We start from the raw sequence: 12,801 nt of genomic DNA, 5'->3' as shown, positions 1-12,801 counted from the left end.
GTAGGCCTTCACTTTCCTTTTATGATCCAAGTCTTTTATACGGGTTTCTTCCTCAGTACTTTGATCCTCTGTTGGTCTATTGAGGTAACTTCGTCATCATGGTTCTCCTGAACATCAAGGTTGCAGGGCTTTCACATGTGGTCAAGTGAGGGGTCGAACGGTGAGCTGGAAGAGTAGAATTCAAGACAGTTTTAAAATTGAGCTTTTCCAATACAGCATGCTGAACAGCTTTCTTAAGAGCACTCATGAAACGTTCGACAAGGCCATTGGCCTGTGGCCAAAGAGGTGTGGTCTTCTGATGCGTCACATTAAGATGACTGAGAAAATCTCTGAATTCTCGACTGTTGAAAGATGGGCTGTTGTCGGATTTTGAGATTGCAGAAACACCCCATGTCGTGAACATACCATCTCATCTCTCAAGGACTCCTTCTTGAGTGATAGATGAGTGATCTTCTACCAGTTGAAAACCAGAGTATTCATCGACAATAACCATCAGGTGATGTCTATTCCCAAGAGGACCGAAGAACTCGAAGGCAATTCTTTCCCATACATGCTTTTGCAACTCTGACATGTTTAAGATGTGTTGAGTGGTTTTAGATGAAATGAAGTTGCATAGATGACAGGCGTTCAATTCTCTTTCAACTTTCTCATCGAGCTGAGGAAACCAGACTCTGTCTCTGAGAACTTGTTTTGTGGCAACGATTCCATGATGTCCTTCATGCACTTCAGTTATCTTTTGTCACAGAATACCAATTATTGAAACTCTCAGGATAATGCCTTCTTGAGTAACAGACAGTTCATCTTTGACATTTTTTTATTTCTGCTATTCACTGCCACTGGTAAGAGGTCAAGTGTGCTGGTTCCAAGACTAATGCGTAATAATGTCTTTTAATTTTGATATGTCACTATCTTGACTCATGGCAGTGACAATGTGTTCTAACTGAAGAGGCACTCGTGAGAATTAGTCGGTGGGTTTGTGATCTTTCCCTGGACAGTGCACGATTGTGTAGTTGTATTCTTTAATTATAGACCCCCAACGTTCAATGTGAGGATGCATCTTGGCCTTTGGATTGCCAAAGATGGTTAACAATGTTTGATGATCTGTCACAAAAGTAAAAGGCTTTTCATATAAGAATACGTGGGAATGTTCACAAGCCCACACCACTGCTAAACATTATTTCTCAGCTTGTGAATAAGCACATTCAGTTTGTTTGATTTTCTTGAAGCTGTGCTTGGATAAATGTGACCAATAAACTGAAACATTCTTTGTCATCAAGAATGTACAGTGGCAAAGTCTTGCATATATCTAGAGCAGTAGCTGACCATGCCTATAAATGAACGTAACATGGAAACATCTTGTGGGGGACTGGCAGCTGCCAACGCTTGCACTTTAGCTGGATCGGGTGTCATAACCCCATCAGAAAAGTTATGGCCAAAGAATTTTACATTTGTTTTATGGAACTCACATTTCTCTGCATTCAAAGTTAAACCTGCATCAATAAGTAAACCGCACACTTGAGCGAGAGCTTTATCATGCTCCTTCTGTATAGCTCCGAAAACAAATATGTCATTACTATAATTGAAAGCATTCATGACAGCCAGTATGATAAGTCAAATGACATCTTGAAAAGCCCTGCAACTAACGACACACCAAAATGTAGTCTTTTATATTGGAACAGACCAATATTTGTAGAAAAGGTTGTAATGTACCTGCAATTCTCCTCGAGTTCAACTAATGATATCCTTTATTCAAATCAAGGTGAGAGAAGACCTTCATACCATTCAATTGTGTTATCATGTTGGCAATGTGCGGACCTGGATGTCGTTCTCTTTCAATTTCCTTATTTGCTTGCATGTCAACACAGATCTGTACAGTTCCTTCACTGTTTTTTTGGGGTACTACCACTATGGGAGAAAGCCATGGCGTTGGACCAGTGGAACTCTCAATGATATCATATTTGATTAATGATTCAAGTTCTTTTTGAACAGCTTACTGTAAATGAAATGTACTTCATCTGTATCTTTGAGCAACAGGGTGGATGTCCTCATTTATATGTAATTGTACTTTCATAGTCTTGAGTTTTCCTAACCCATGAAACAACATAAAGACCTGGCTTACTATTTCATGATGCACATTCACGTTCTAGTTCACGGATATCAGTCCCATAAGTGCAGCTGTGCTGCGGCTTAGTAAACAGGCACTTGACACTGTAACTTGAAGTACATGAATGGGTACTGTTTGACAATGATTTAGATGACGATCTACTTCGTTTTGTGTTTACTTGCATCAATTGATGTTGGCGCTTGACCTTGTGGGTGTTCGTCGAATGTCGCTTCTGGAACGCTCGGGCAGCCATTTTGTCTTCGCACCGTGACATACTTAATTTTTCCTTTGCCTTGTAAACCATCACAAAATGGTTCTCCTTCCCACAGCCTTTGCAAATCTGTTCAATGGTGGGACTTTTACTTTTGTGTGGGAGCACAACTTCTTCTTCCATGGAAACATCTCTCTGCCTTGTGATTTGGCTTACTTTTCATGTGCATGACTGACTTACTCTGGGCACCTCCGGCCTCCATACCAGCAGATTGTCGATCAGCACACTCTTCAGCTTTAGCAGCCATGGGAACTCACTCCAGACTAAGAGTTTCTCTCAGCATTTATCGCCTGAATTAATTTGACAAGCATCCATTAATAACTCAGAGATGTATAGCTTCCTCATCAATAAATGTATCGAATTTAGTGTTTGATGAGCGTACCCAGTCTCTCAACAAATTGATTGATGGTTTCACCAACTTTTTGTCATTCTTGACTGTAAATGTACCTTTCGTAATCTACATTTGGTATTGGATTGAACTTGATATTCAAGACTTCATTGATCTGACGGTATGTAATTTTGTCAGCTCACTACATTTTCTTTATGACTTCTTTTATACCTTCAGCAGCATGATCCTTAAGGTATTTGATAATCTTCTTTTTATCTGTTTCTTCTAGCGCATCAATTAAATCATCAAATGTCTCTATCTAAGCAGTCCATCTGTTGCCAACATTTTGCTTTTTGGAGCTATCGAATGGTGGTGGCGATTTCAGGAAGGCGGTGGTATTGTAACCATTTATGGGATTGGCTGACACTGAGAGTAAAGTTCTCTCCAACCCGTTCTGCTGTACGCTAGGACTTGCTTCATCCATGCCATCTCTAAGTTCCAGTGTTGTGCTGGCCCCTAGGTCATCTTGGACAGTTTGTGGAACCTTGAACTCACTCTTTTTTTTAATATCTTTTTATTAATTTGAGGCAGTGAATAAAATAACAGCACACCACTATCTTGCACGTTTAAGCAATAAGGCATTACATCACAGCACAGTACTGTTCTCAGCTATATTTGACTTCAATAAAGGATCACCGCTCATTTATCCCCTTAGGGGCTGACCTCATAGACCAGGAAATGTAATGCTCCAACAGTGGGAACAGTGTATGGACTCCCCCTATATACATTTCATTTATTCCACACTCTTTCCCATTTTTGGGCGCATCCTCTACTCACATAGACTGTTTTCTCTGCTACCATACACCAATCCATGTCCCTCTTCTAGTCCAGAAGGGTAGGTGAAGCTTTTGCCCCCCCCAATGGCGAGCTATGTTAAGCTTCGCAATCATCAGGCTTCGGTTGCCCAGGTCTTATCAGCTCGTTCCAGGTCCGTGCCTTCCCAAACATTGAGTAGACACCACTTGGCCAAGAGCAATAGGTTCTCCCCACAGATCCCCATCATACATGAAACCACTGAGTCCCAATTATATTGAATTTTAGGGCAATTCCACAAAATGTGGTAAAATGACCCCTCCTGCCCGCAATGCCTGCAGTAAAGTGGATCTATCCTCTTGCCAATTTTGACTATCGTGTTGCAGGAAATGTAGGCCCTATGCAATATTTAGACTGGACCAGCCGGAAACGTGTTCTGATGGCCACCTCCCTGGGAGATGCTAGGGCTTTGGGCCAGTCGTCGTCGTGTAAGTCTGTTATGTGTCTTTCCTATCGTTCCCGTAGGAGTGAAAGAGTGTCAGGGGAATTGTTAATAAGTGTTTGATATGTAAGCAAAATCGCCCTGTTGGTTATATATTCTTCTAGGAGTCTACATTCTAGTGGTGATGCCTCTGGCAGGATTTCTCCTCGGGTTGACCTCACTCTTGGTCTCCATTGGAGCCCTTCCATTTTCTGGAGACCTTTGGATGGGTTCTAAGTAGCCACCAGGCAGCTTTGGTGGTGTGCTGCTTCGTGTATGGACAGCTCTGTATCTGGCCACTTCACCCAATGCTGTTGTGTGATGACTCTCTTTAATCGATTCTGGTAAGCAGGTGGATCTGAGTCACTTTGCTCTGAGGCCTCTCTTTGTACTTTCCGACACCTGTTTGTTCTCTACCTCACAGCGTGTCTGATCGCAGTGTGATCTTGAAATTTTCTGTCGCTGTTTGCTGCTCTTTCAAAACCTGTATCCGCCTTTAACATTATCACTCTGTATGATGTATAGCTTTTGATTGCGTAGCAGTGCGGTACCACTCTTTACGGCCTTCCCAGTAGGTTCTTGGCCAACGATGTGTAGACTTTTCTGTGGAGCTTTCCTTATCTTCAAATACGTCACACTGGCTGGAGTTGCGCTTTTACTCCACATACGCCAAACGTTGATTCTGTACTTTGACTGAGGGACACGTGTCACACGTGAGCAGTTTGCTGGACCACGGCTCACTCTCTGGGAGAGCACTGTTGAGCTTCGTGTTACTTTTCCCCCTATCTTGCAGCCAGTTGTAGCGTCCTCCCCAGCCTGGGTCCCTGCCAATGATTACTCCACACACGGAGCTTGGTATAACCAGGGCCGGACTGGGAACCACAACCGGCCCTGGCAAAGTGCTCGGCCGTCCCACCTCCCCCGGGGGTTAGGGGTTCCACCGAGCTCTTTGCCAGGGCCGGTTTTCAGACGATTTTGTTACAGGGCCGATTTTGCAGCTATGCTGCAAAAAAAGCCCTGTAACAAAAACGGCCCCGAGGGGCCCGAAACTGGCCCCCACCCGTGCGGCCCACCGGGGGATTGCCCGGTGCCCACTACGGCCAGTCCGGCCCTGGGTATATCACATTTTTATTCATCTGCAGGTAAGCCCAAACTCAACATTCTAAACCTGCATTCACTTCACTACGCTCAGACACTTACGTCACAGTTCTACGGAGTCCATCAGGAGCCAAAGAGTTTCCATCATTGCTAACTCACAGGACACTACACCAGGGACTCTATTTGATTTCAAACGTACCAGTCATCTATCCTTTGAACAATTCCTTCTACTTTGTCTGGCTCCACGTGTTTTTCATAGAAATGTATTCTTTGTGTTTTTAACCTCTGTTTTCTCTCTTTCTGTGTCTCTCTCTTCCCAACCCTTTGTCTCTCTTTTTGTCTCTCTCTCTTTTTCCTCTCTCTTTTTATCTCTCTCTAATTCCCTCTGCCTTTCTCTCTACCTCACTGCACTCCATCTGGTAGGATCACCAGAGCTCTGACATAAACTGATTTACACTACAGTGTAGAGAAGCCTTCAGAGAAGACGAGCAGTTATAGCCACCTCTGGTCTGGTAGAGGCATGTACACTCATTTGCTGACCAGCCAGTAGTTGTGACTCTGACTTTCTTGGAAGTTACAAGCAAATTAAACCTGCCTAAACTTGCCTTCCTTGGATGGCATTGCACCACCTCAAGGAACGTCTTACCATCAAGTCTGAATGCCAAGTGAAGTAATATTCATTAAAGGAAGGAAATTCCTTATTGATCCACAGATCGTCGTCGTCCTGCTCAAGGCTGACTCACTGCTTAATCGCTAAGTTAAACAAATTCCCCCAATATGAAGTCTCTTGGTTTTGCACAAGAATCTGACCTATCCTTTGATGTGAAGATTAAAATTGTACTGGAGCCCGACTAATGTTCGCTAAACCTAATAAGAAAAATGAAACACTTCATTCTTTCTGCTGATTTTTCATGTGCTTTACACGCATCAGTTCCCTTGTGAATAGGTTGTGGAAATGCCTTGCTTTTATTACATGTTTCTGTTTTGATGACAGGCACTGGTTTCATTTGCAAGTCTGCGTTTTGTTTAATATAGCTTTTCCCTACAATAAGGAAATACTTATTCTAAGACACTATCCACTTATGAGACACATTGCACTTTTTGGTGGCTGGTGTTCCACCCACAGAAACTGCATTCTCGACTTGTAAATTCCTGTTTCTCACAGAATAGTAAGGCGCTGATATAGCCTTTCTCTGAGATTGTCTCTCCCACCTGGACGTCTCTAGCCTTTGAAATCCGTGGCTAGCCACCACTTTTCCTAACCGCTCCAAAACGTTTTCGTCAGTAGGTAAAATTTCTTTTTGCTGTGTTTTTGGTTCACCCCAACTACGCACGTGTTCTCTTAAAGTCCTTTTAATGATCAGGACTTGTTTGTCTTTAAAATCACTTTACAGACACTCTTTTACCCTCCACTGCACCTATTCAGAAAATTCATGTTTTAACATTCTAAAGCACATCAGTGTGCTTTGCTCACATTTTGCACTGAAGTAAAAAATCACATTAATATATATGATTTTACTGTTAAGCATGTGAGCATGTGAGGTGTTGCGTTCACAGTGTTCTCCACAGGGGTGTATGGAATGGAACAGATTGAACACACGGTTTGTTTATGAAATTAAGAGCTATATAACAGAAAGAATGTGTGAGACCTTGATGCTAAAACAAGAAAAGACTTGAGTATTGGACATCACCTAAGTTAACTTTTTTTCATAAAGTTCCAGGCCTAAAAAATTATGGTTCCCTTGATTTCATGTAGACGTCGGCGGCCGAACAAATTGATCTTCTCGTATAGATCTGACTGACCCCTTTTTTCCAGCACCGTGCAATAGATTTTGATCATGTGAGTATTACACCTGACATCAGCTGAATCTTCTTCTGATGTGGGTTGTGATATGTGTATAGTCCTTGATTTTTTATAGTATTGAAGGAGAGAGGACATCCCCGTCTTGGCGAATGCCACTTACACCTCATTAGAGGGTGCTATTAATGGCAGAAACATGTCGACCTCAGCTAGTGGGCTATCCTATCTCTGGGCACAAAATAAAATACAGTCAGTCCATCTATGATATAGTTTTAACTCACTTTTTTTGATTCCCCTCTGCACAAAATTGCTTTTGCATCTAATCCTAATCTGAGTGGTCTCACCTCGACCCCTGGCAAACAAAATAGCTCTGAGCTCCACAACAATTCACTGGATTGTAGCTCACATTTAGATCATACTGATCCGTACAAGGAGGGCCCAGAAGATGAAGAATGCCATCTACAAGGTGGGTGAGTGCCTTCCATACAGAAGTTATTGGTACCTTGGATAACTATTTTCCCTGTCCTTTTGACCTTGATGGCAGTCAGTTGTAGGGTAGTTGATAAAATTAGAAAGTTTTGAAGTCAAAACCTTGATGGCATGGATTAAACCAAACATATCATGAATGTGTGAAACACCTTCGCAGCCATGGAACCTGGAACTTAGTAAAAAAGTAAGAGGCAGAAATTTGAAAACACACAGAATGCTCAATAAAAGCACCTGGTGAATCACTCATCCAAACCAATTCTATTTTGATTAAATAAAGGAAACCATGTGTCAAGTGAATGAAATCCTCAGTTGGAGTATTTTTTAATATGTTCATTGGACCAGTGAACAGTGTCAGAGGAAGTCCATCCTGCTAGAATATATCCTTAATTTAATTTGTATTAAAAAAATGCTAGTCCGAATTAGTGGTTAGAAATGTATTAAAAGCAGACAGTATTTTCTACAGCTCACTGTGAAATAGTTTCTTTTTTTTAAATGTAAGCGGAATGATGCCAATGGCTTTTGAGACAGTGTTGTTTCTCAGTTGAAGTGTTCTATCAGGATTCAATCTTTTTGGTACACCATTGAAGAACCTTTAAAAATGTGATTGTTCTTCATTTCTTACAACTAGCTGGACAGGCTCGAGGAAAAACAGAAGGAAACCTATAGGCGTATGCTGGAGCAGCTCTTGTTGGCAGAGAAGTGCCATCGGCGCACAGTCTACGAACTGGAGAATGAGAAACAGAAACATACTGACTACATGAACAAGAGTGATGATTTTACCAATCTGCTGGAGCAAGAGCGAGAAAGGTATGCTCAGCATATGAATACAGTTAAGAGGAATTTTTGATACATTTTGTACCAGTTACATTATGTATTCTCTTTGCAGCATTTTGTATCATAGCCCACCTTCAATTGTTTCATCCCTACAATCTGTCCTTTTTACATCTTGGCTATAGAACGCTTTAGCTCTCTGTTGGCCATGCCATTTGTTTCCAGTATACATAGACTGTGCTTTGGGTCAACCCCTTGCTCATGACTGAATGGCTTAGTTGTCTATCTCACTTCCCTGCTCCTCATTCAATGATTTTTCTACCTGTTTGTGTTTTTGTTCCACCCAGGAGCATTTTGTTGTGCCTAAGGGCAATTCTATTTTTTGGTCTGTAACACCCTAAGGAATCGCATCTGTTTCATTTCTCTCTTCCCCACGAAGCCCCAAGGTACGACCCAGGCATGCCCCCAACCTCCTGATGCTCCTGCCCCAACCCCCTCCCCATAATCATGGGCAGCTGGTTATCTCCCACCCTCACTCCCCAAAGCTACCCACCCCGCTCCCATTCCTGTGTTGAATTATTTTAACTGTTGTTTTGCTGGCCTGGCGGCTGGAAGGATTTGCCAAGTCACTTCTTTGATTTTTCATGCTTTGCACAACATTTAAAATAAAAATGTAATTCAATATACCGATCTGATCTAACGCATCCATCCACCATGTTAGATTGGTAACTTAAAAAATGTCTGCCTGTGTTACATTGCACCTGTATGCATGTTTCGTGACTCATGTGTGGGCATCAGCAGTCATCTTGGAATGGGCTTTCTTAAATAGTAAGTCCATTTCAAGATTTCCTACCATGCCTTGTGCTGCATCTTTGCACAACTGAACGCATGCAATTGCAAAATAAATGCTGGTAACGCAAACAGCTTGGCACGTTAGAGCTGTGATCTACTGGCTTTGCCAAGCCTTGATACAATTGCTAAAACTGTTATTACAGCCCTAGAGGTTTTCAACTTCTACCTGCACATCCTAGATCAGAAATTAGCAACAAGACAGACACCAGCAGTGGCCATAGCACTAGACGCGGAGAAGACCTTTGATAAGGTGTTCCTGGGCTTTCCTACAGCAATGCATGCACAACTTCAACCTAGGGGATGACTACATTAGAATGGCAATGGCCCTGTACCAGAACCCCACAGCGCGCATCATGGTAAATGGTTCACTCTCTGACACGTTCAAGCTCCAACAGGGAACCAGACAAGGGTGCCCGCTCTCACCGTCACTCTTCCTCCTGGCTCTTGAACCCCTAATTCAGGACATAAAAATGAATGAAAACATAAAAGGGATCAACTTTAATGGAGTGGTTATAAAACTGGCAGCCTATGCGGACGACATCCTGATAATGGCAGAGCAGCCCAAGGTTTCAATAAAAGCTCTAATGTCCACGATAAAAGAATACTCAGAACTTTCAGGGTACAAGCTTAACAATGAAAAATCAGAGTGCACGCCATTAAATACCTACTGCTCTAGGGAAGTGTTGGTGGACTCAGGACTGGCCTGGCAGACAAGCCACATCAAATACTTGGGGATATTATTCGGCAGTGACCTGATAACCACAATACGGCACAAAGAGAAACTTCTATTGGTAAAGGTAAAGAAACAATTAGAAGCCTGGTCACCTAAATTCATGACATGGTGGGGGCGAATTGAAACATTAAAAATGATGATCACGCCTCTGATAAATTATCTGTCAGGCATGCTCCCCATCTTCCTAACAGAGGACTTCCACCAAAAAATAGATAAAATGTGCACCAAATTCCTTTGGCGCGACAAGAAAGCGAGGATTAGTATAAAAAAACTAAGATTACCACAAATGCAGGGGGGGTGAACCTAGCAGATTTCAAGCTCTTCCAACTAGCTTTCCTACCTAAACAAGGCATGCAGTGGGTAGATCAGACACCAGAATACACACCGGTGTGGAAACAGGTGGAAAAGCCATTCTGAACAACTTGAACCCACTAGCCCTACTAACAACAAACGTATACCCATACGCGAACAACCCAATACTGAGGAATACCAAGTTAGCGCTCTTAAAACTTGACAAAAAAATGGAGGTCAGCATCAAAGGCTCCAAATCAGAAGCACTATGGCTGAATAATAATATCAAATACAAGGGGAAAACCCTCAGATTTGACACATGGATAGTAAAGGGCATCTCAGACCCATACCAACTAGAAAAAAAAGCAACACCAATTACATTCTCTGAACTGAAGACATCCCACCAACTAGAAGACCTAGACCTGTAAAGATTTCTAAAGATAAAGACGGCCCTAACAAAATCAAAAATAAGACACGTACCCTTGATCTTCCAATACTTAATAAACATAAATAAATTAGGCCACCAAGCATCAAAACTATACAAAACACTACGACCTCTCAAGTCCAAACTCAACAATAAAACAAAGGGATACTGGGATAAACTTATACACCCCCCGCTAAACGAACAGGAGTGTGAAAAGATGTGGGCCTCAGCCACCCGAAATAAGATCACCCCAGTCCTAGCTCAAACCAAACTATGGCTGCTACACAAAACATTCTGGACCCCAGCCCGCCTATACACACTAGGCCTCAGAGATAGCCCACTTTGCTGGAACTGCAACATGGGGAAGGGGGAGCTGGAACACCTTGTCTTCCAATGCCCAACACTCAAGAACTTCTGGGATAGGGTGTTTGACTTCGTAGACAATGTCTTTAAGTGCAAGATTACAAGGAACTTTGCCTCACTCACCACGGCGTTCATTCGAACCGACCTCCCCACAGAGGGAGAGAGAGAGAACTATTGGACCTACTCTTGACAACAGCGGTCAAACTGGTGCTAACGAACTGGACAGACACCTCAAAAACCTCCTACAAGGGTTGGCTCAACTGGGTCATCCACCTCAGGGAAGCAGATAACCTGGCGGTGCAATACTCCCCATGGAAAGCATCATCCAGAGGTCTATGTGAAGTTCTGGACAAAGCCCTGGTCCCGTACGAGCCGCCATAAGAAACCGCTCTGATCAAGAGACCTGTCAAGGACCAGAACAAAACTACGACCAGTCCAAGAGGGTATATACAGTTGTATCTCTGTCCTATCCTCCTCCTCGGCTTATTACAATCTGTCCTGTACTTTCCTACCTTAGACCTATTTCTTCATAAAAATATAGCCAGCAATGGGGAACCTGACCGAAAATGTACTCTATACTATTTGTATACCATGTTAGACCAACGGCGGCGAACCTGGATAACAAATGTATGTATGGATAAAAACTTATAAAAATAAAATAAATAATAGGTACAGCAGGGAAAAAAAGAAATTAGCAATAAAAGATCTGACACCACCAGAAGCTAAAAAATACACAGAACTTTGACAGAAAGGAAGGAAGGCTTTTGCCTTAAGTGGGCATGTGTGTGTTCTGTTTGGTTCTGTGCATGTATGATTTAGCGATAGCAGGCACCCAAATTAAATTAGTATTTTCGGTAGCATGTGGGCAAGAAGAAGAAAGAACAGTAGCATTAATAAGGTCTTGTTTTACAAAAATCACAACTTGAATGGACTATTTACTGCAGGTGATATAAATTAAGTCCTTACTCTTGAAGGAGGCAGATCACAAACATTGCTTTCAATTACTTTTATTCATTGGCTTTTAAAGTGTGCACATTTCAAAAAACTTCTTATAGGTGACCAGAAATAAAATAATTTTAAAAAAAAATTACTTCTCAATAGCAATGTGTCATTTCATAGTTCCTAAATTTAGTAACTAGTGTAATTACTACTGGTTTGATTGCATAAACATTACGTGATATACTGCTATATTTAATCTATATCATATCCCTGGCAGTTGGTGTCAAGTCTCCCATGATATCACAGCCTGCTACCTTCCTATGGGATGGAGTTATATAGTTTCCCAGTACACAGTAACTAATGTAGACATGCTGTTCACAATGTCACTCATTATATCTAGCATATGTAGTGAGGTAGCTCTCTTGTTGTCTTATGCTGTCACGCACACCCTGAGTTTGGGCATTGCCCCAGTTATAAATAAAAGTGATTCCTGGTGCTCGGGGTGGAGTCTGTACTATAACAACCTTGTCTTATGGGTCTCTGTCCTTGCTTGTGGCCTTGTGCATGAGGGGTCATTGAGGCCTATTGGCACCACTACACTGGCAACGAGGATCTGCTTACCAGCCCCGCCTGCACTGGTACCAGTGCCTACCCTCCACGACTGCAGATGCTATCTGCATATGCAAGGCAGAGCCTGAGGAGGCATTCAGCGGTGCACTCTGAGGTCCGTGCAGTGAGGCCTTCTGCACGCCTGCACTCTGGCCTGTTGGCGCCACGCAGGGTGGCTTCTCCAGCCATTGCACCAGTTCTTCCTGCTGGGAGTGGCCTACCCTTGCTCTCAACACCACCCGCTAGTGCCACTCCCGGTGCAGCAAGTGCACTCAATCTGGGTCAGGCTCTCTGGTTGAGAAAGGTGGAGCAGTTGGATACTCCTGAACATGTCTGTGTTGTAGACCATAAGGTGAGTGGACATCAGGTGCTAGTTTTTTTCCACCCTAACACCACCGCTCCTCGAGGCACCCCATGGATACACAGCCATATCC

At 42.8% G+C, this 12,801-nt stretch overlaps 1 protein-coding gene across 7 annotated transcripts in view; it reads left to right on the top strand.

Annotated features, from left to right (window-relative positions):
* Nucleotides 1-12,801, top strand: part of FILIP1 (filamin A interacting protein 1) — a 776,040-nt gene that overhangs the window by 528,872 nt on the left and 234,367 nt on the right. For all 7 annotated transcript variants that reach the window (XM_085610966.1, XM_085610969.1, XM_085610967.1 and 4 more), the window contains exon 4: nt 8,014-8,192. In XM_085610966.1, the coding sequence (XP_085467092.1) occupies nt 8,014-8,192 (179 nt within the window). The remainder of the gene's footprint in view (nt 1-8,013; nt 8,193-12,801) is intronic.

Source organism: Triturus cristatus, chromosome 6 (genome assembly GCF_964204655.1).
Source record: "Triturus cristatus chromosome 6, aTriCri1.1, whole genome shotgun sequence".
NCBI lineage: Eukaryota > Metazoa > Chordata > Amphibia > Caudata > Salamandridae > Triturus > Triturus cristatus.
The sequence above is the reverse complement of the archived record's forward strand: the minus strand, read 5'-3'. Positions and strand labels throughout refer to the sequence as shown.